The sequence below is a fragment of the Lissotriton vulgaris genome, chromosome 6 (genome assembly GCF_964263255.1).
Source record: "Lissotriton vulgaris chromosome 6, aLisVul1.2, whole genome shotgun sequence".
Taxonomy (NCBI): domain Eukaryota; kingdom Metazoa; phylum Chordata; class Amphibia; order Caudata; family Salamandridae; genus Lissotriton; species Lissotriton vulgaris.
This window is the reverse complement of record NC_141694.1, coordinates 1,009,127,790-1,009,151,255: the sequence shown is the minus strand read 5'-3', so window position 1 is coordinate 1,009,151,255 and position 23,466 is coordinate 1,009,127,790. Positions and strand designations below refer to the sequence as shown.

The window sequence follows — 23,466 nt, the reverse complement described above, 5'->3', positions numbered from 1 at the left end:
TTAATCATCAGGCATAGGAGCATTCTCCTTTAGAGCTCCTGTAGGTTCACTCTAGTCCATGGTATTGCCTCCACTTTGTCCATACTCTCCGGAACTTCTTTGGGCAACCCCTGGCCTTATAAGTCACTCTCTCCGCCGCCATATAGAGGTCGAGCCCCCTCCTCCACTCCTCCAGTTCTGGCGGCTCGGCCACTCCCCAGCGCCGAGCAATGTCTCTCTTGGCCACCACTAGGGCCAGCACTAGAAATATGGTCAGAGGGCGGGCCAAGTCGACTTCGGTCGTCAACCCCAGCAGCGCTAGCTTTGGGTCACGTGGTAGGGTAGTCTCCAGTACCTCCTCTAATTCCCCAAATATGACCTCCCAGTATGTCTGTATGATTCTACATCCCCAAAGTGTGTGGTAGAAATTTCCCTCTGGCTGGTGGCATCTAAGGCATGTTGTATCCATGACCTTCCCCATTTTGTACAATCGCACTCTATCGTAGTACGCTCTATGCAGCACCTTCAGCTGAATGAGACGGAGTCTGGACTTAATCGCGACCTCACGAGGGTGCATGAGAACCAGCTCCCAGTCCAGGTCTTCCATCTCCCCCGTGTCTGCCTCCCATCTGGTACGCAGGTCTTGTAGGGTTCCTAATGTGTTGTTGGTCAACGTTCTGTATGTAAGGGATACCGCCCCCCTCCCAATCTGCTCCTGCAGTAACCTACCCTCCAATGGGGCGTATTCTGGGATGTCTGTCAGATCAATGTTCTGTGCCCTCCATGCGTGCCTGAGCTGTGAGTATCTGTAGTACTGAGTGTTGTGTAGGCCAAAGTCCTCCTGTAAAGCATGGAAGGTTTTGAGTTCTCCCCTGGCAATCACGTCCCCTACGGTCAAGATACCGATGGTATCCCACTGTCTGAAGCCTGTCAGTTTGTTGAGTTCACCCAGCCACTTGCAGTGCCATAGTGGGGTCTGTCGGGTGAGTCGTTTGTCCCATCCCATTCTTTTGGTCGCCCTGTTCCACACGGCCAGCGTGATCCTAGTAGCCGGCAGAAGGTGTCTCCCCGCTGGACCCCCGTATAGGTAGTGCAGAACGGTCGTGCGAGACCATTGTGATCTTTCCAGTGCATAAGTAGGGTGATCTACCGCCGCATGTAACCACTCATTTATCGGGGCAAGGTGTTCTGCCCAATAGTATGCCTCTAGGTTGGGAAGGGAGATCCCACCGTTGTACTGGTGGCGTTGTAGTGTGGCCAAGGCTATTCTCGGGTGTTTCCCCAACCATAGGAATGTTCGCAAATCACAGTGAATTTTGGACAAGGTTGTGGGAGGGAGCGGGTAGTACTCATTTTGCAGGGCATAGAGGAATTTGGGCAGCAAAACCATTTTATACAGAGCTGCGCGACCCAATAGGGTGAGAGGAAGTTGCCTCCACCGGTCCATTTCTAGCTTCGCACTTGCCATAATGCGCGTCACATTGTTGTTAAGGGAGAATGTTGCGTCTAGTGTTATGAATACCCCCAGGTACTGGAATCCCTCCGTGGTGTGAATGAGGAGTTCAGGTAGGCACTCCCTCCGCTCTCGGCCCTGTGGGTCATAGAGGAACGATTTATGCCAATTAATTGTATGACCAGCTCTCGCCCCGAAGTCATCCAACTCTTTGAACAGGGCCGGAATCGTAGCATCCGGGTCCGTCACAAACAGCAGAACGTCGTATAATGAGATTTTTTCCTGGGCAGCTTCCGAGTCGCCCCATGTGAACCCCCTAATCCCTGGATTCTGTCGGATCCGGATTGCTAGTATTTCTATCGTCAATGTGAACAGGAGGGGGGACAATGGGCACCCCTGACGTGTTCCCCTGTTAATGCGGAATTCACGTGATAGTCGGCCATTCACGCGCACTCGCGCCTTTGGGGCTGAGTATAAGAGACTGATCCATCGTAGAAACTTAGGGCCAAAGCCGAACCTCCGCAACGTCTCAAACAAGAAGGGCCAGTGGACTGCATCGAAGGCCTTTTCGGCGTCTAACGAGAGGAACCAGTGGGGTTCGCTCCTCTCTCTGACTTCCTGCAGCCAGTTATGGGTGCGGCGGAGGTTTAATTTGGTTGCCCTGTCTGGAAAGAATCCGGACTGATCTGCGTGCACTAAATCAGAAATTACCCTCCGCAGGCGCCGAGCTAGTACCGTAGCCAGAATCTTCGTCTCCATATTAAGGAGGGAGATCGGGCGGTAGGAGGCACACTTGTCTCTGGGTTTACCCTCCTTGTGGATAGGGACAATTGTGGCCGTGGCTAGATCGGGTGGCAGGCTCGCCTTTTCGAATGCCTAGACAAATAGCTTTTTAATATGGCGCTGCAGCAGGTCTGCCGTACGTTTGAAAAATTCAGCCGGGAAGCCGTTGGGTCCCGGTGTCTTCCCCGACTTCAGAGACGCTATTGCCTCTTCTAATTCTTCTAGCGTGATCTCTGCTTCCAGGTCCGTGGCGTCCTCTCGGGACAGTGTTGGGACCTCCATGTCGCACAGATATTGGCTGGCTTCCGCCTCGCCACCCAAGTCCCTAGCTCTATAGAAGTCCTCGTAATATGCTGCAAAGGCCTCTGCTATAGCCTCGTCCGAACAGGCTGATCTGTTCCCTAGCACCTCAATCCGATCCACCCAACGTGCCGCTCTTTCTCTCCTGCTCAGCCATGCTAGAAGTTTGCCCGATTTGTCCCCCACGTCGTATAGGCGGTGGAGTGTAGCCAGAGCCTGTGTGCGCGCTTCCCCCGTGACAAGTTCTCTATAGTGCCTTTGTGTGTCTAATAGTTTCCTAAGTATTCCTTCCTCCTTCCCCTGATGATAATCAGTTTCGAGGGCTAAGATCGTAGCCTCCTCATTCGTCACCTCATGATGCAACTCCCTCCTAGCCGCTCCCAATCTGCTATTTATACGATCCCTAAGGGTTGGCTTCAACGCTTCCCAGAGCGTGATCCCTGAGTCTACGGAGCCCTCATTCTCAGCTACATAGACCTTTATGTCTGCTCTAATTCCCTTCAATAGGTCCGGTGACTGCAGGTCCCATGCCGCAAGGCGCCATTCCACAGTCTTTTTCCTCCTCCCTCGTCCCAAATGTACATATAGGGGGGAGTGGTCCGAGATCCCCCGTGCTTTATACTCCGCTAAATCATTGACCGTGATTTCTTGCCTAGAAGTAAAGAGATAATCTAACCTGGAAAAGACCCTGTGAGCCCCGGAATAAAAGGAGTAGGTCTCCTGTGTCGGGTGGAGCCATCTCCAGACATCCGTGAGGCCCAAAGTGTGCATTTGTCTTGCCAACGCCGTACCATGTCCCGCTACATGTGAGGACCCCGATCTGTCTCTCATGGCACACATTACATCGTTGAAGTCCCCCCCCACAATCTGAATTGTATCGGCCGTTTTTAGAAGGATAGCAGTGACTGCAGTGAGAGTGCGTGCCTGTAGTTTCGGCGGGGCATATACTGAGACGATTGTGTACCTGCGCCTCCTCCATGTTCCCTGTACTCCTGCGTATGTCCCCTGTGGGTCCAACCATGTGCGAGTGACCACAAACGGTGTGGATTTTTTAACGAGGACTGCCGCCCCCCTGGAGTCCGCCGTGTAACCTGCGTGTGCTAGTACCACGTGCCTGCCTCGTGCTATAAAGGCGCACTGGGTGCCTCTTAGATGAGTCTCCTGGAGCAATATAATGTCCGGCGCTAGCCTCTTGAGGTATGCATTCACTAAGCCCCTTTTGATCTTGGACCCAAGACCATTCACATTCCAAGAGAGTAACGTGACACCTGTGTCACCAGTGTGATTGTGATCTAGTGTGTCTGCCATTGTGTGTACCCTCCGTTTGTCCAGGCGTGGCACTTGAAGTGGTATAGTGTAAGGTGCGTAATGGCATGCAGTCGCTGTTTCTCAACTTGTGTCCCCTTCCCTCCCCAAGGCCCCTGATCCCCAAACTCCCAATTGCAGAAAAACCATGTCCCCCCTGCCCCCCCACCCCACCTCCCTCCCCTTCCAGTCGCGGCCCTTCCGGGGCCCTAACCATCCACGGGAGAAGGCCTGTCGCCCTCCCACAATACCCTCCCATCACAAACCAAACAACTGTAAAAACAAGAAAAACAACATATGAAGGCGTGTCAACTTGCGTGGTCCCGTTGCCGGGCTGCTATCTCAGTGTCCCCCGGAATGTCCATGCTCATGAGTGCGAGTCCTGAGTGTCCGCCGCGGGACCTAGACCCGAAGAGTCCTGTTCCAGCAGTTGTATCTCGGTGACCAAGGGGTGGACTGATTCTGGACGGCTGGTCTCTCCATCTCCCCCAGACTCCCGCCCATCTGAGTCCTCGTCATCGTCTCCCTCCGAGCGGATACCATTTCGAAGGCTGCTGAACCTGGAGCCCTCCACAGAGTTGTTATTCGGGGATGTCGATCTACCCCCTCTCCTCTCGCTGGCATCCCGGGTCTGATAGGGCGTCGCTGGTTTACGGCCTCTGTTCCTTCCGGACCTTCTCCGTTGTGGCTTCGGCTGTTCCCACCGGGCCCTCTCCCTCAGTGATCTGTCCATGGCGGCTCTACCCGCTGTTTCCCTACTGTTCAGAATCGGGCGTTCCTCAAGCCATTGCCAGGCGTCCTCCGGACACGTGAAGAAAATGGTTGTGTCTTTATAGATGACTTTAAGTTTTGCCGGGAAAAGGAGCATATAGTCTAATTTCAAGGCACGTAGTTTCATCTTCACTGAGTCGAAGGAGCGGCGTTGCTTTGACACTTCTTGGCTATAGTCCGGAAAGATCATAATGGTGGTATTTTCGAATCGGATCTCCCCCAGCTTCCTGGCTTCCCTAAGGTTTAAGTCCCTGTCCGCATAATTTAGGAATCTAGCGATGACCGGTCTTGGTCTTGCGCCCTCCGGCGGTTTGGCCAGCAGCGCCCTGTGTGCCCTCTCAATGACGAAACATTCGGAGAACTTAGCTGCGGGGAAAGTAGTCTTGAGCCACGCATGGAGGAAGGAGGCCATATCCCTCCCCTCAAGTCCCTCTCTAAAACCCACAAAGCGAAGGTTGTTGCGGCGGGATCTATTTTCGGCATCATCCACCTTCCATTGTAGTTGCCGATGAGAGGCCTGCAGCTCTGCCATGTCCTTTTTTAACGCTGTGATCGATGTCTCATTGTCCATGACTCTGTTCTCGGCCAGCGTTAAATTGCGAAAGTCCTGGTGTAGCAGCGTTATCTCCGAGCCCACTTCACCAATTTTTACCTCCAATGCCGCCCGCGATTCCTGGATATCACTTCTTGATGCCTGGATGGCTGCCAGGAGCATTGCCGTTTCTGTGAGAGGTCCTGGCGGGTCCGTCCTCTGTTCCGAGTTCGGCCTAGATGTCGCAAAGTTGTCCATGGGGCCTTGCTTCGTTGGCTTGGGGATCAGATCTCGTTTCCCCATGGCTGCCCTTGCCGCGTTTCCGGCTGTGATCTTGGCGCGATCTCTGCTGGCGCCTGCGACTTGTTGGAGATGAGCGCCTGTAGCCCTGACGCCGTCCCCGGTACGTGTAGAGCTTTTGTTTTGGGGTGGCCACCGTCGGTTCGAGCGCCGTGTGGCTGTCGGTTCGTGCACCCCACGTCCCCACTGAGGGCACCCCGTCTTGCCCCCTCCTAGCCACCCGGGAAGTTTCTACTGCAAGGTCAGATCCCAAGTGTCTCAGGTTGCCGCTCCCTCTGTGGCATCCAGAGTGTCCGGGGCGTACTCTCTCGCCGTGCAGGACCGCAATGGGGTGATCGCTGGGGGGTCTCCCCTCTTGTCATGCACTCAGTCGTGATGATTTCCCACTGCACCACCCCCAGCGCAGGACTCAGCGTCTGGTCTGCGGGGAAGGAGCAGCACTCAGAGACCAGAGTGCATCCCCAGGCTGGGCCTCCCCGCCGTCCCTTTAACTGTGAGGTGCGTTACTGGGCCTGGCAGTATATGTGTGTAGTCACTGCCTGTCACTGCCCGATTCCCGCTGCCGCCGTCTGCCGTCGGGCCCGCGACCTAGGGGCCACACTGTACTGCTGCTCGCCTCGCCAAGCGGAGCGGGTGCCAGGAGGGGGGGGGGGGTGCGTTGCCGTCAGCGCCGATGCCACAGCCTCGCGCCCGGCGGGGAACACCTGGCTCGCACTGCGGAAACCTTTCTCCGGTTGGCCTCACCCCCAGGACGTCTCTCCCTGGGCTCACCTTCTCCGCAGCAGCCGCTCCCGGACACCTCGCGGGTGCGGGGGATCTCCACCTCTCCTGATGGCAGTGGTCTTCGTCGCCGGGCAGGGGGGGGAGGGGGGAAGACAGCCCCGGGCTTCTCCCGCTCCTGTGTCACGCCACCGCACTACGCCCCCGTTTACAGGCGAGGGTGCCTCACGTCCCGCCGACGCTCACCAGGTCTTTCTGTGAGCGGCCGCCATGTTGGTAAAGGCTGGCTGGGCTCGGGGTCTCCGGTGGTGGGAGGGCTCCACTCGTCCGCCCCCGGGGTCGGGTCCCAGCCTTTCCGCGCCGCAGCCGGGTCTTCCTCCGCACCTGGGTCGAGCACCTGGGTCGAGCTCCGTGATCTGGTCCTCTCGTCCGCTGTCGCCTCCTAAGCCGGCGCCGCCATCTTGACCAGAGCGAGCGCACCCCGTCCGGTGCCGATTTTGTCGGATTTGCGGGGGATCCGCGCTATAGTCAGCGCCAGCAAGGAAGTCCCTGATGGGGAACGCTCATAGGCATCACCCGTTGCGAGATCCTTCCTCCGGTGTGGGGAATAAATGACGGATCACTTGGCAGCCCGGCCGGAGCTCCGGCAGGACACGTCTCAGCCGGCCATGCTGCTAGCCACGCCTCCTGGTCAGCAATCTTGGTTGCCTGCTGTGCACTTTATACAAGTCATTCAGACCAATCTTATCGGGCCCCACTGCTTTCTTTAAATCAGAGTCCTCGAAGGCATTAGTTCTTTTGAGCAGTGTTATTTCTTTACATAACTTTCTAATTTCGTATTCATCCGGTATCCGATCAGTCTGCATGAATTTAGGGTTTTTCTTGTTTTCTTTTTCAATTATGCTTTTGTAGTATTGAAAAATTTCATCAGCACTGATTTGACAAGTGGCATTTTCTGCCCCATCAGTGATAATCCTGGCAATTTTCTTTTTGTCTTTTTTAAACATTGCCTGGTATTCTTTATAGCTGCCCTTTGATTTTGCATAATTTTTCTTGTGTGTCCGATTAAGCCTTCCATTTATCTTGTCTTTTTTTGTTATCTTGTTTCCAACTGAGGCATTCTGATGCTCATCTTGAGCAGAGTTCATTATTGAGTTCACTTGCTGGTTTATTTGCGGGTACACTTGCTGGTACAAGACTTATATCATTGGTGTTTTCTGAGATATAAATCACTATTCATCCATCAGATCCATAGCAGCATCGTGTTGCTCTACGTTTTGGGTGTACTTCTTGCTTTCTTTGATTCTATTTTCCAGCTCATCAAAGTTCTTGATTTTTTTCACACGTTTGAGATTGATAAAGTCTCTGCGCTTTTCTGTTGTTACTTCCACTGTAACCTTTGGTTCATCGCAAGAGTCATTTTCAGAAACATTTGATGCTTGCAGTACATCTTTTGCCAATTTTTTTGCTCTTATCTCATCTATCTCTTCTTTTTTCTGCAATTTGTTTTATGTTTTTATTGTCAAAATGTGGAACCATCAGTGCATTAATATTTCTCTTGTTTTCATTCACTTTTTCCAATTCTGCTATTAGCAGTATTTCTTCCTGTGACCATATTTTGACGGTTTGCTGCTTGCTAGAGCTGCTTATCTAGCCTCATTTTGCGCTCTTGGATGCACATGCCGAGCTTGTTGTGAAACACCAATCTTCGTTCTTCTAACAAAAATCTTCTTGAGGTCCCTAGGCTTGTAAGAGCCAAATGGGGAGGCAGGGCATTTTTTACGGTTGTACCCAGGCTATGGAACTCCCTCCCCCCTGAACTCCGAGGGCAACCGTCACTCGCTTTGTTCCGCAAAGCAATGAAAACCTGGCTTTTCTCTGAAGTGTATCTGTAAAGGACCTCATCGGTGCTTATAATTACATGACCAGCTTAGGCACCTTGATGCCCTTGGGCTAAGTTGCGCGATAAAAGATTTCCTTCATTCATTCATTCATCTGAGGTCACAGAAGCTGCACAGGAATGGCAGCTCTCCTTTTTGAGGTCTTCCTTTACATTTGGCATAATGGCATGCAATATTTTGAGCAATACGTTTTCAGATAGAAGCCTTTGTGCTTGTTGGAGACATGTTTTCTCAATTCTTTAAAAGTTCTTAATATGTCTCCACACAAGTCACGTTTATACTTTGTTTGGGTATTTCCAATAAGTGACTTTTTTTGTGAAGTCACTTTTCTTTGTTAATACATCTTTGCTGACCTCGTTCACATCGGGAAGATTTTCAAAGTTGGTTGTACCAATTTCATTCTTGGCTGAGAAGGCCACAAACTCAATGGATTCGCTGAGGTCTACTGTTGTGTCTTCTTCTGCTACGGAGGGTGAACTAGGGCCTTTATCGTGCTCTGAATCGTTGTTGCTTGTTGCATTGGTTGAAGCGGGTGCTGGTTTGTCAAATTCGGTGAGGAGGTTAATGATTTATGGAAAAAACAGCACCTCCTTACGCCATCTTAACAGGGTTTTTATTCTCCAGGAACTACCCCATCTGGAATTGGGTTTGTTTGCTTTGCCATTTCTCACTATCACGCTCGCTGCCATGATAGAACCTTGTTTGGCCTGTCTCTAAAGACTTCTCTACGCAGAGTCTAGCACTACAGAGGCAGTTACCGGCGGGACCACTGGGAGGTAAAGGCCACTACAACATCTCGGGGCAGAACACTGTTCCCCGAGCATGCGCACCAATGAACACTGCCGCCCGTGTTCTGCCCCGTGATCATGCGCGCACCGCCACTGTGTATCTCCATTTCGAGAGTCACACACTGTTTGCTTAGTGCGCTCCATCGCACATTTTTCCCTGCCCTTGGACCGAATTCTCTATTGCACCCACATCATCTTGGGGGGATAGCCGCATGATGTTCCTTTTTGCGGCAAAAGAGACGACTAGAGTTCGGGCATGATGCCTCGACTCGTAGGGCAACGGCGCATGCGCGTAGGAACAGTGTTTTCTAGCGCGTCTGACTACACAAAGTCAACGCCATATACAACTAATCAAACAAACTTATTTATTAAGGCACAAGACGGTACTAAGAGTCCCTCCCCTTCCGCTCGGTGTAAAACTGAGGTACCGACGGATAGGTGAGTTGCTGGTCAGGTTCTCTGCAACCATTGTTGTTTGACATTGTAAATTCAGGACAAGAAGGAGTCTAGAGTGCCCTTTAACCATTCATATTATCTAGCCCTTTCCAGACTTTGTCAAAGTCGAGATATCTAGGGGCTCATAATAATTTTGTAAAAATCTTGTAAAAATCTTGTAGCTTCCTATGGTTCTATGAGAATTTTGCAGTGGGTTTTTCTGAGGCTTGGCGGAGGGTTTTCTAATACACGTTTGTTGGGTTAAGTGTGTAAAACAATTGGTCTGGACACAGTGGATCTTAGTACTTACTGTGCCCTCTTTTTACACCACAGAGCGGGGCCTCACACTCCCGAGCGGTTGCCGGGTGAGAGGAGGTCTTCATCCACACAACGCTGGGTGAGTATCACCACGAAGAAATGCTTCCTGGTGATTAAGCTAATATGCTTTCCTTACAATGCATAATGCAAATTATTTATGCAGGTGTCTGTCTATGCGTTTCTCTGTGCATTTAAGCGAATGTATGTGTGTAATCCAATGTTGTTGAAAAAGAAAAACATTCACATGTTTTCTGTTGTTTTGTTAGGAAGAAGACATGTCTCTTCCCTTCCAGTGGACTCACATTCTTTCAAGTTCCTGGTAGCTATGTAACTTTCTTTCAGTACATACTGTTATTTCTCCTTTGACACAAAAATTTCTTTCATAGTTGCAGTAGCCAAATTGTATTTAAAGGTCCTGAAGAAAGCCAGGGTAATCCCTATTTGGCTGAAACATGTCGACCGATCTGTATAATCGCCAAAGGGTAGTCTTACTACTCTGCATGCTTTTAATCTTGACACATAGTCTTCCATTTTTGAACCTACGTCTGAGTCTGAGTAGTCAATTTTAAGTATCACTATCACTGTAGCACTGCACAGTATCTTTGCATTGAGTTTCATGGCTAAAGTACTGACATTTACTCCTACACCGTCATCATTAAGTCGGATGTGGGGTTTAATGCTTTACTAAACCCTCATATGACGCATTTTCCAGCAAATGGCTGGTCTGATGGGGTTTTTATTTTCAGCCTATGTACCTCAATGACAGGTGCTCATACATGCATTCAATTTTTTCCACAGTCTTCCACATAGCTGAACACCATTCCCTTGACTTGGTTTGCTCTTATGTATTTGTTACTACCACCAAGATCTGCACCTGCGGCGGCTCCACCCGGGCCCTCGCCCCGGGCTTTCGTGCGCACCGCAGCGGCCCTCCTACTCGTCGCGGCTTAGCCCCAGCGGCTCTCAGTGCCGGCCACGGCCGGGTATGGGCCCGACGCTCCAGCCCCATCCATTTTCAGGGCTAGTTGATTCGGCAGGTGAGTTGTTACACACTCCTTAGCGGATTCCGACTTCCATGGCCACTGCCCTGCTGTCTATATCAACTAACACCTTTTCTGGAGTCTGATGAGTATCGGCCATCGGGCGCCTTAACACAGAGTTCAGTTAATCCCGCAGAGCCAGTTTTGCTTACCAAAAGTGGCCCACTAGGCACTCTCATTCCATGCCCGGCTCCATGCAAGCGAGCCAGGCTTCTTACCCATTTAAACTTTGAGAATAGGTTGAGATCGTTTCGGCCCCACAACCTCTAATCATTCGCTTTACCAGATAAAACTGGGGGCTCCGAGCACCAGCCATCCTGAGGGAAGCTTCTGAGGGAACCAGCTACTAGACCCTATGCCCAGGTCGGACGACAGATTTGCACGTCAGGACCACTACAGACCTCCACCAGCGTTTCCTCTGGCTCCGTACTGCTCAGGCATAGTTTACCATCTTTCAGGTCCTATCACGCACGCTCATGCTCCACCTACCCGACGGAGCGGGCGAGACGGGCCGGTGGTGCACCCGCCTCTGGAAACGCGGCAGGATCCCACCTCAGCCGGCCCTCACCTTTATTGCGCCACAGGGTTTTGCTCGGCCCTCCGACTCGCGCACGTGTTACACTCCTTGGTCTGTGTTTCAAGACAGGTCGGGTGGGTAACCGATATCGCCACAGACCCCTGGCGCCCGGCGTGGGCCTCCCCGCCCGGCGGCACAACGCGGTCAGGGCACACTGAGAACAGTCCGCCCCAGTCAACAGTCGTGCCAGGAGCAGGGGGCCCGTCCCCCCTTCCCCGCCTCGGCGCACCCAAGGGGTGGCCGGGAACATGTGCCCGGAGGAGGGTGCAGAGACGGTTGTATCTCCCTCGCGCCTTGCAGACATGGGGAAGCTGCTGCCAGGGATGCTGTAACACCCTCCACCGGAGCGGAGGGCCACCTGCCACTCTGAAGCCTTCCCAGCCGACCCGGAGCCAATCGCGGCACAGTGCCACGGAGGAAATGCACCCTGCGGGGGCCGGGTAGGGCCCGGGTGTCAGTCTCGCGGATAGGATCGGAAACTCTTGGGCCACCGACCTTCCCGCCGTGTTGAATCCTCCGGGCGGATTGCATGGACCCCACCCGTTTACCTCTCGAAAGTTTCACGCCCTCTTGAACTCTCTTCAAATTTCTTTTCAACTTTTCCTTACGGTACTTGTTGGCTATCGGTCTTGCAACCGTATTTAGCCTTTGATGGAGTTTACCACCCATTTTAGGCTGCATTCCCAAGCAACCCGACTCCGAGAAGACCCAATCCCGGCGCGCCGGGGCCGCTACGAGTCTAACGCCGGCCGCGGGGCTAGGCGCGCCATACCTCTGCGTCAGGATCCGGTGTGGGACCCTACCACGGGTGAGCGGGGGTCTGACCTTGTGGGGGGACGAAGGGAAGCGGAGCTAACCCTTCGACGGCCTGGCTGTGTCCCTGAAAAGCCCCGGGGCGATTGATAATCGAGCGACCCTCAGACAGGCTTAGCCCCGGGAGGAACCCGGGGCTGCAAGGCGCGTTTGAAGTGTCGATGATCAATGTGCCCTGCAATTCACACTAATTGTTGCAGCTAGGTGCGTTTTTCATCGGCGCAGGAGCCGAGTGATCCACCGCCAAGAGTCACAGGCAACTTTTCAAAAACTTATGCACACCTGCAGGCGCAGGAGAGGCGGGAGGAAGACGATGCCGTCCATCCAACGCCCGCGCGGCGAGACAGCCCGGGTGCTCCGTTCAAGGCTTCCCCTTTGGGAGTCTGACAGCAAAAAACATTACCAGGCGCTCGGCCTGGGAGTCCCCCGCCACCCACCCGCGGGCAAGGAAGGGGGCTTCTAGTGCAACCAGAGCAGGCAGCTCCGCAGCCGCCGGTCCCTCCCGGAGTACCCGAGAGGGACCACGCGACTCTTCAAACCCCTCGATCCGGCCGCATGGGACCGGGTTGAACCGGGTACCTGGCAACAGGGGATGTTCGCTGCACCCGCACGTCAGTCGTCCACAGCCGGACGGCCCTGAGCCATGCCGGCGGGCTGGCTTTTTTCAGCCCACCCCACCCTTGCCCGGGTCAGAAGCACCGGAAGGGAAGAGCCAGGCAGCTCCCCATCCTGCACACCTCCCACTAAGAGGAGCTAGGGTCCACTCGTAGGCCCTCCGCCCCTTCTCTTCCAGGCTACCCTGCCGCACAAGAAGGGCCACTCCTCAGCCGCCCAGATCCCTGTGGGGCTGGGATGTGGGCGCCAGAGGGCCCAGCCGGCTGCAGGGCCATTCGAGGGGTGGTGGTACCAGCGCGATGATGAACTGCCATTCAGCTTCCCCCCACCAAGGGGGGTCATGCCGGGTGAGCTTGGGTTCCATCTCGAGAGGGCCTACCGCTGTGACCCTCCCACAGAGGGATAGGGGACAGGGGCTGCCCCCGTCCCCTGTTTGTCGGTCGGGTCCTCCCCTGAGGAAGAGGCCCGTCGAAAACCCGGTCCTCACCCAAGTGCCCCATGCGGCCAATGACCGCTCCGCCGGCCGGGGCGCGCCTGGGCAGGGCCGGGCCCTAGGCCTACGGTGTGTGCTTGCAGGAGGCAGCCGAGGGCTTCGGGCTGGCACCAGTCACCCAGGCCGCTCCGCCGTTAATGATCCTTCTGCAGGTTCACCTACGGAAACCTTGTAACGACTTTTACTTCCTCTAGATAGTCAAGTTTGATCGTTCTCTCTGCAGGGCCTTTACCGATCCGGCAGGGCCGATTCGAGGACCTCACTAAACCAGCCAATTGGTAGTAGCGACGGGTGGTGTGTACAAAGGGCAGGGACTTAACGCAAGCTTATGACTCGCACTTACTGGGAATTCCTCGTTCATGGAAAATAATTACAATCCCCAATCCCTATAACGAACGGGGTTTCAATGGGTTACCCGCACTTGTCCGTTAAGGGTAGACACAAGCTGATCCGTTCAGTGTAGCACGTATGCAGCCCTCGACATCTAAGAGCATCACACACTCTAATTTTTCAAAGTAAACGCTTCGGACCCCCAGGACAGTCAAGAGCATCAAGGGGGCGCCGAGAGGCAGGGGCTGGGGCAGGCGGTAGCTCGCCTCGCGGCAGACCGCCAGCTTGAGCCCAAGATCCAACTACGAGCTTTTTACCTGCAGCAACTTTAGTATACGCTATTGGAGCTGGAATTACAGTGGCTGCTGGCACCAGACTTGCCCTCCAAATGGATCCTCGTTAAAGGATTTAAAGTGTACTCATTCCAATTACAAGTCTTCGAAAGAGTCCTGTATTGTTATTTGTTGTCACTACCTCCCGAGTCGGGAGTGGGTAATTTGCGTGCCTGCTGCCTTCCTTGGATGTGGTAGCGGTTTCACAGGCTCCCTCTCCAGAATCGAACCCTGATTCCCCGTTACCCGTGGTCACCATGGTAGGCACAGAAAGTGCCATTGAAAGTTGATAGGGCAGACATCCGAATGTATCGTCACCGTCATGGGGACGTGCGATCGGCCAGAGGCTATCTAGAGTCACCAAAGCGGCGGGGCGAGTCCGGATTGGTCTTGGTCTGATAAATGCACACTTCCCGGGAGCTCAGCGCTCATCTGCATCTATTAGCTCTAGAATTACCACAGTTATCCAAGTAACAGATGGAGCGATCAAAGGAACCATAACTGATTTAATGAGCCATTCGCAGTTTCACTGTACCGTGTGTAAAACATGTGCATGGTTTAATCTTTGAGACAAGCATATGCCAATTATTGGCAGGATCAACCAGGCAGCCGCACCTGCTGACGGGGTGGGTTGGGGGGGGGGGGACGCGTGCCCATCTCCCTGACCGGCAACCTTCGCACACCCCTCCTTCTCAGGAGCCTGCTAGGGGGAAGGAGCCCACCCACCTGGGCAGGAGGGCTCGCTGGAGGGGTGTGGAGAGGTACGGTCGCAGGGGCACCGGCGAGCCCAGCCATTTCCCCCGGGAGGGAGAGGCAGAGGCAGGCCGAGGCTCAGCCTGAGCGAGACGCAGGGGTGCCTGGACCTGCCTGGACCTGGAAGCGGCGGCACCCCTCGGAACGAGATGCTGTGGAAATTTGTTGGACAGAGAGGGGTGACGGCGTGGCGCGCGGGGCCTACGGACCTGCCGGGCGGCAGCATCCAAGGGCCAAGCGACACCCGAGCCCTTCTGCTTGGTCGGACCACTGGGAGGGGCACAAGCTCCCAGGGCCGCTCAGCCTTCACTCTGCTGGGTAGGGCAGTCCATGCAGGGTGGAAGCTCTTTGCTTGAAACAACAGCTGAGGCTGGCCAAGCAGTCCATCCCTAAATGGACCGAGAGTGTCCACTTGATCGGAGTACGGCCAGGGCCGCCCCTGGCAGGCCACTCTGCACAGGGGATGCCGGCTTCGTGTCCATGCCTGCTGCCGGGGCACGGGGCTGCCTGGGGGCTCTGGCAGGCAGGCCCGGGTGCCGCCTTCCCCAGTCTTGGAATTGCCAGACCTCATGGAGGTCTGACTGAGCAGGGTCAGAGAAAAAGGACCAATCGGGAAGGGGCCAAGAGGCAGGTGCGTACCTGGGCACCTAGGGCAGGCCCGGGTACTGCCGTCCCCGGTCTCGGAATCGCTGGACCTCGCGGAGGTCTGACTGACCCTCTCCCTAGTAACCCGGAGGAAAATGACCCCCTTTTCCTGTAATCCGTGCACACAAGGTGACAGAGGGAACCCAAGGCGCGAATGTGCCCGACCTCCTGGAGCCCTCGCTGGGATCGGGAAGGCAAATAAGCGCTCATCGGGATTTCCAGGGAAGCCCGACCATCTGGTCGCCCCATAGGAAAGCATTGCGTGTGACCAGATGGCCGAAGGGATAGGTACGACCAGATGCCCAAGGGGATAGGTGCAACCAGATGGGCGAGGGGAAAGGTGCGATAAGATGGCCGGGCTCGAAAGGGAAGCTATCTGGTCGCTCTGTGCGCCAACGAAAGAGTGAGCGGAAGCCGGACATGGGGGACCGGAGGCCCAGGGCCTCAGCTGGGTCCCAGCCATGGAGGCTGGGAGGGGGACCAGACAGGCCCTCTATCCGGGGTCCGCAGACACCTTGACTAGCAGGGGAGGCATGCACGGGACTGATGGACCGCCATCCTGGGCCCTTGATGGATAAGCAGGCCGGGGGACGGTGCCCAGTGGCCGGAGCCCCCGACCCGGGGTCCCGCCGGGCCCCTGGACCCAGCCGGGGCTCCCAGAGGCGCAGGGGAAGCCTCCCGGGGCCCGCGGGACACCATCCCGGGCACCCTGCCATGCCACAGGACCGAGGACAGAGTCCGGGATGGGGAGGGCGCCCTCCCATGGGCACTAAGGGGCCCGGACGGAGCTCCTGAACCCAGCCAAGCAATGGGAGGCTCCCTGGGCCTTTGGCAGAGCGGCAGGCCGGGGGACAAGGCCCAGGGCCAGAGCACCTGACCCGGTGCTGACAGGCCCCTGGACCCAGCTGGGGCTCCCAGGCCCAGAGGCGCAGGGAAAGCCTTCCCGGGCCGACCAGACACCATCCCGGGCACCCTGCCATGGAGCAGGACCGAGGACAGAACCCGGGGTGGGGAGGCCGTCCTCCCTGGGGCCCTCAGGGGCCCCGACCGGAAAACTTGAACCCAGCCAAGCAAGGGGAGAGGCACAAGGCACAGCGGAACCGCGACCCGGGCCTTTGGTAGAGCGGCAGGCCTGGGGACAGGGCCCAGGGCTGGAGCACCTAACCCAGGGCCCAGCAGGACCCCTGGACCCAGCCGGGGCTCCCAGTCACATAGTCACACGGGAAGCCTCCCCGGGCCCGCCGGTCACCATCCCGGGTACCCTGCCATGCGGCAGGACCGAGGACAAAGCCTGGGGTGGGGAGGCCGCCCTCCCCAGGGCCCGAGAGCTCCTGAACTCAGCCAAGCCGGGAGAGGCTCTCCAGGCATAACTGAACCCCAACCCGGGCCCTTGACGGGGCGGCAGCCTGGGGGACGGGGCCCAGGGCTGGAGCACCGGACCTGGGGCTTGGCCCATGGACCCAGACGGGGCTCCAAGGCCTGGAGGCGAAGGGGAAGCCTCCCCGGGCTGCGGGACCCTGTCCCAGGCACCGTGCCACGCAGCAGGACCAAGGACAGAGCCGGGGGTGGGGCGGCCGCCCTCCCCGGGGCCCCTTGGATCCCCTGAACCCAGCCAAGCAGAGGGAGGCTCCCCGTGCCCACAGGACCCTATCTGCGGCAGCCTGCCACGTGGAAGGCCCGGGAAGGACCCCGGCTGGGGCGGCGTCCTGGCCCATCCAGCTGCCGGCTGAGGACCACTAGGCAAACAGAGGGGTTCTGGAGTACCCTGTCCCCAATAATCCAGAGGGAGGCCACCTTCCTTTCTGGTAACCTGTGCTCACCGCGAGACTCAGGGGACCCTAGGCGGGGACACGCCTGACCTCCTGGAACCCTGGCTGGGATCGAAAAGACAAATGAGCCCTCATCGAGACTTCCAGGGCAGCCCGGCCATCTGGTCGCCCTATTCGAAAGCATTGCATGTGACTAGATGGCCGACGGGAAAGGTGCGACCTGATGGTCGGGACCAAAAGGACCCCCCATCTGCCTTGCCTGAGCCTTCGCGGTTGGGGTCCTTTGGGGGGCTCGGGGGCTCCGCATCCTGGGGGCTTGGAGACCCCATCTGGGCCTCAGGCACGGGGAGCCCGCAGGAGCTCTCAGGCCCGGACCCCCAAGGGAGGACCAGCCGGGCCCGGATGGAGCCCTTCCCAGTGGCGGGCTGGAGGAGGCAGCCCCGGATGGTAGGGAGGTGTTGTCCGGTCATAGCCCATATGGTCCCCGGCTGAGAACCGCAAACCCGGAAGGGGTGTTCCGGCATACCCTGCCGCTAGTAATTTGGTGGAAAGCTACCCCTCTTTCTGGGAACCTGTGCGCAGGGCAAGACTCAGGGGACCCTAGGCCTGGATGCACCCAACCTCCTGGAGCCCTGGCTGGGATCAGGGAGGCAAATGAGCCCCCATTAGGGACTTCCAGGGCAGTCCGGCCGTCTGGTTGCCTCATTGGAACGCATTGCGTGCGACCAGATGGCCGAGGGGAAAGGTGCGACCAGATGGGCGGGACCGCAAGGACGCCAATCTGCTCGCCCCGTGCCTTCGAGTGGGGGCTCCCGCCTACCCTTTGGAGGGCTTGGTGGCTCAGTGTCCCGGGGGCTCGGTGGCTCAGTGTCCCGGGGGCTCGGAGACCCAGGCTGGGCCTCAGACATGGGGAGGTCCGCAGGAGCTCGCGGGGCCAGAGCCCCAGGCTGGGCCTCAGACATGGGGAGGTCCGCAGGAGCTCGCGGGGCCAGAGACCCAGGCTGGGCCTCAGACATGGGGAGGTCCGCAGGAGCTCGCGGGGCCAGAGCCCCAGGCTGGGCCTCAGACATGGGGAGGTCCGCAGGAGCTCGCGGGGCTGGGATGCCCAGGGGAGGACTTCCCATGACCAATGTAGCCTGTCCCGGGCTCCAACGACACACCGCGGGGGACGGAGGAGGGAGCCCCGGACGGTGAGGTGTTGTCCGGGGCCTAGCCCATTTGGTCCCCGGATGGGAACCACATGCCCGAGAGGGGTTCCGGCATACCCTGCCCCTAGTAATCGGGAGGAGGGCTACCCCTCTTTCTGGGAACCCATGTGCACCGCAAAACTTGGGGGGCCCTAGGCGCGGATGTGCCCGACCTCATGGAGCCCTGGCTGGGATCAGGGAGGCGGACGAGCCCTCATCCGGACGTCCAAGCCGGGCCGGCTATCTGGTCGTCCCATTGGAAAGCACTGTGTGCTACTATTGCAACACCTTCCCTACTGGACTAGCTCTAGATGGCGCTCCAACCTAAGGAATATTCCATCACCTTCCCTACTGGACTTGCTCTAGATAGCGCTCCAACCTAAAGAATATTCCAACACCTTCCCTACTGGATGGCGCTCCAACCTAAGGAATATTCCAACACCTTCCCTACTGGACTTGCTCTAGATGGCGCTCCAACCTAAGGAATATTCCAACACCTTCCCTACTGGACTTGCTCTAGAGAAAGAGTAGTTTTGGAATTCTCAAATTGTGATTCTCTAAACATCACTATTTGAGAATCGCAAAACTATTCTTCGATACATCTGGCCCTTGATGTTGTTTTAGAGGAACAGTTAGTGGGTTTTCATTGAATAGTAGCAAGTACACAACTCAATATTCAATGCCCACTTGAACAACCAGCCGGGTCTGGTGGCTCAGTGGACTAATGCATCGACTACAGAAGCCTGTGTTCGACCTCATGGTCACAAGTTCAAATCCCGGCGGGTCCACTCAGCCTTTCGTCCATCTGTGGTCAATAAAATGAGTACCATTGAGTTGGTTAACAATAAACACCTGTTATTCAGCGCCAACATACCTCCAGGTGAACGTGCGCTTTACAAATACACGTTATGTTCATTGTATATCGCTCCCACAATTCCACATGCAGAATTACTGGTCGCCACCAGAGTTGCGAATGTAAGGGAAGTTATAGGGTTGTATAGACTGATTTGTCTGGGTCCAAACTAAGGTGGGATGTGGGCAAAAGAACGATGGCTTGGAATGCTACCCTGAGCGACTGCAAGTTGTTAGACTTATTGCAAGCTTTACTCCCATTACTTTTTGTGCGTTTTATATCCCACCATAAATGGCTACGGGCAGGTTATTACGTGGGTCCCGTGCACCCATGTGTAATAATTATGTACAAATATATGGAGACAAACAGTTCCTGGATCCAAGCACACTGCAGATAATTATATTCTACTACTTCGTATGGCTATCAATGAAGATCAGACGATGCAGAACTTTCATTCAGTTCTGCATTCTCCATTGCTTCAACATTAAAGGAATTCAATATTTTTTCTGAAATACTGCATCAAATCATGTTAGCAAGAAGCAATTACAGTACCAATGGCTAGAAATCCACGAGCCACAATGTTATCATTCTTTTACAAACCAAGCTTGAATAGTCATTTATAAACCACTATGAGGAGATGATGAGACTTATTTTTAAGTCGTGTATAGAGGGGAAAATTACATAGGTAATAATTTAAAAAGGAAGAGAAATGTTTTGATTAATTATTAGCATTCCATCTATCAATCCAGATGTAAAGAAAAAAATGTATATTTACTTGCCTTGTTGCTTCATCTAATAGAAGGATCTTTGGATTCTGAGGAACAGATTTAAGTAAAAAAATGTTAACATATGTAAATCAAAAACCTTTTATTATAACACAACCTTATAGATCACTTGCTAAAAATGAATGTCTTGTAATCGGATTTGATATTGGCATAACTGCAGACACAATTACTGTATCATGCTGAATGTTGAGATTGTCTCGGTCAATCTGAATGCCAAAAATAATGAATTTAATTACTATTCATTGTCTATGTTCTTGGTTCTGTGGTAGGGACATCAATCAGAAACAGCAAAGTAATTAGGACCCATTTGAATAATGACAAAACTAAGTTGCTCTACCTAAGATGCCAATTCAAAATCAAACCTCAACACAACATAATTTAATGGATATTAATGATATATTGCTTCCACACTGGAGTATATTCCCCACCTGTATAACTAGTGTTGGGATGGGAAAGTACTATGCATGGTAAAGACATGTACCCCTGTTCTGAGTGCCCAACAGTACGGTTGTCTAGATTCCTAATGCTGATTTGTTCATCACAGGCGAACACAGATTATGCATGTGCGCTATGGCATAGGTTGGACTGGGAGGGGTTCCCATAGCACGAGGTGCAGTAGTATATCGTGTTGTGGTCAGTAGTAGCGAACAGAACCTTTTTATCCTGCTTCGCTTGAGTGAGGCCTACAGGCTCAGTAACCTTTTTTTTAAAGTTTTGCTCCTGGGTGCTTATTCCACCCATGGACTATATCAGGTAGATGGGGGTGTTGCATAGCACAGGAGTTGTGAGAAGGGTAGAGTACACAAGGATGGAGTACAGTCCATGTGCCGTTAGTATATGTGCTGGGTGTATGTATGCCTGAAAGGAATACATTACATGAGAGATGTCGGGCTATGCAGTGTGTGCGTGGGGACTGCATGTGCTGGGTGTGTTACCTGTGTGAAGTACAATATATGAAGAGTTATGCAGCGCGCACATAGTAAGCGTGTGGGCTGGCAGCGCACATGTTTTGAAATAAAGCACTCTGGTAAAAGATAGAAAAGCTTCAGTGCTGAACAGTGCGCGCAGACTGAGTGTGCAAGCTAAAGAAATGGGTGCATATGAGGTTTACCATGCATAACGGTATTAGTGCTGAACAGAAAGTGTGCTATGAATGTACACTGAGTGAGTGTGCCTGCAATGGTACACTGTATGGAGGACCTCGGGTTCCATTGTGGGATGCCCAGGCCTGCCTAGTAAACACATAAGGAAGAGAGGAATGCTCCCCTACCCCGATAGATTTGTGTATTGCTGCATTCCCGTGAGCTGGGTGTGGACACACTAAAGGGAAGGAAGAGACTCCCTTTACATTTCAAAACACTGCTCTGGAAGGGAGATGGAGCTGACAAGAGAATCATAAAGAGTAGGACTGGGAGTCTGAGATTAACCTTTGATGGACATATCACTGTGACTGACATTCAGATGTAAACTCTGATCACTCTTAGAAATTATGTTGTGGACAATCAGCTTCGGAGTCATGCCTGCTATGAGAGACTTCTTTTATTAATGAAGTAAGATGGGAAGGAGAAGTGCCCATGTCAAAAGGAAGAGAACCCCAACATAAAACTTCGAAGACCTAGACCGTAAATTCCCTTCAGTGCCTGGAAATGTAGAACAAGTTACTTACCTTCAGTAGTAATAGATCTGTAAGTGACATAGATTAGTTATAGGTTCATTACCTTTTGAATTATCCCCAGGTGTCAGACTGGATCCGGAGAATTTTTTATCAGCAGTAGCGTCGGTCAGCTCCGCGTTCATCGTTGGTGCCGTGGTCGCCGGTATGACGTCGAGGTAGGCACTTAGACACCACCCTTGCACGCGGACTTCAGTTCTTTTACGCAACATTCAATGCCAGAAGCGCAGAGGCATGCAAGACACTGATCACTGGTGCACAAAACTAGGGCCCTGAGAAAGATTCCCTGACCCTAGAACAGAGGTCTTCAAACTTTTCCAGGTTGAGCCCCCCCAGCTGAATTCCCCCAGATGTTGGGCCCCCCCACCACCCTACAGAAACCTCGGGAATCCGGCACACCACGTGATCGACTGCCACGCGCACACCACGGGCCATATCCGGCAAACAATGCTCAACACAACAAGAGTGCCTAGCAAACTGCAGGCCTGTGAGTGGGTGTGACGAAACGACAGAGGCGTACCAGACAGCTCAAAACACAATCCTCCAAGACAAAATGTGCACAAATTCTCCCCACTAGGATGCCCTGCCTTACACAGGACACAGATCAACAACACCACCACCAACATGAATGTGCCGGGTGTGCCGGTGCCCAGCCACACCTAGACTCTCAATCTGTGGGTGAATCTCTGCCACTGCCATCCTCAGGCTGTGCTCCACATCCAGTTCTAAACGGTACCTAGTCTTCAACACCGCAAGTGCTGAGAACCCAATCTCACAAACTCCCCAACAAATAAACAAATACATTGTAGGATGTAAAGCATCATGCACAAGTGAACGAAAGGGAGGACCGCCGTGATGAACCCACTATAAGAACACACCATGGGTGCTTCACCAAGCGGAACCCAAAACATGGAACCCGACCTTGCCCATGGGGGCCCCGCATTCAAGTAGCAGCTGGACGTCACGCAAAATGTCACACGCATGATGCATAGATCCCACACATGAGCACACATAGAATACAGAACAGTTACACATAGGCAAGGGAGCAGCCAAACAATTCAAATACCTTCCACTCTGAACCACAGCTCTCATGGCACCAAGAAAGCAAAGGAAGTCATCAAAACCCTCCCCATCCATCATGTACACCTTGTCATCCACCAACTCCCCCACCATTCATTCCGTCCCTCCATCTGAGCCCCATCCACATCCAAACCCCTTCAACCACTTGCAAACCCATCCACCTTCCATCCCTCCATCCATCATCTCACCTCTTCATCCCTCCATCCACCCCCTCACCCATCCATCCATCATCCATCCATCCCTTCACCCAATCTATCCCCTCACCAATCCATCCACTCTTCCACCCATCCATCCACCCACTCATCCATCCATCCAACCATTCACCCAAGCTATCCTCCCACTCATCCATCCACTCCTCCACCCATCCATCCACTCCTCCACTCATCCATCCACTCTTCCACTCATCCATCCACTCTTCCACCCATCCATCCACTCCTCCACCCATCCATCCATCCATCCATCCAACCACCCACCCTCTCACCCATCCAGCCATCCCCCCACCCACTCATCCATCCACCCAGTCACTCATCCGTCCACCCACTCAACCCCCCACTCATCCATCCACCCATCCATCCCGCTCTCCACCCTCCCCCCCCCCACTCATGCATGCACTCTCTGACCCATCCATCTCCATGCTCCTCTCCTCACCCATCCATGCACACACCTGCCCATCCACTCTGCCAATCATTCATCCATGTCATCACTCATCCATCCATCCCCTCTCTCTCCATTCCCCCCTCACCCAGCCACCCATCCCTCCATCCACCCTTCACCCATCCACCCACTCATCCATCCACTCATCCACTCATGAATCCATCCATTGACCACTCATCCACCCCTTCACCCCTCCATCCATCCCCCCGTCCATCCACCCTCCTCAATCACCCATCCATCGCCACATCCACCCCTTCACTCATCCATCCATTCATTCATCCCT

The 23,466-nt window shown here is 54.3% G+C and overlaps 1 protein-coding gene, 1 non-coding gene and 2 pseudogenes across 3 annotated transcripts in view; all 4 read right to left on the bottom strand.

The window, feature by feature from the left end:
* ABCB10 (ATP binding cassette subfamily B member 10) overlaps nt 1–23,466 on the bottom strand; it is a 1,632,094-nt gene that overhangs the window by 95,068 nt on the left and 1,513,560 nt on the right. The window contains exon 12 of one of the 2 annotated variants that reach the window (XM_086927071.1): nt 19,768–19,806. In XM_086927071.1, the coding sequence (XP_086783197.1) occupies nt 19,768–19,806 (39 nt within the window). The remainder of the gene's footprint in view (nt 1–19,767; nt 19,807–23,466) is intronic. The other variant, XM_086927070.1, reaches the window with a different exon arrangement.
* Nucleotides 10,398–11,255, bottom strand: LOC147708345 (28S ribosomal RNA; annotated as a pseudogene; the record flags this gene model as incomplete).
* LOC147708344 (5.8S ribosomal RNA) lies at nt 12,114–12,267 on the bottom strand. Its single transcript, XR_015297037.1, has one exon. It is a non-coding gene; the product is annotated as a 5.8S ribosomal RNA (ribosomal RNA).
* LOC147708343 (18S ribosomal RNA) lies at nt 13,259–14,393 on the bottom strand (annotated as a pseudogene).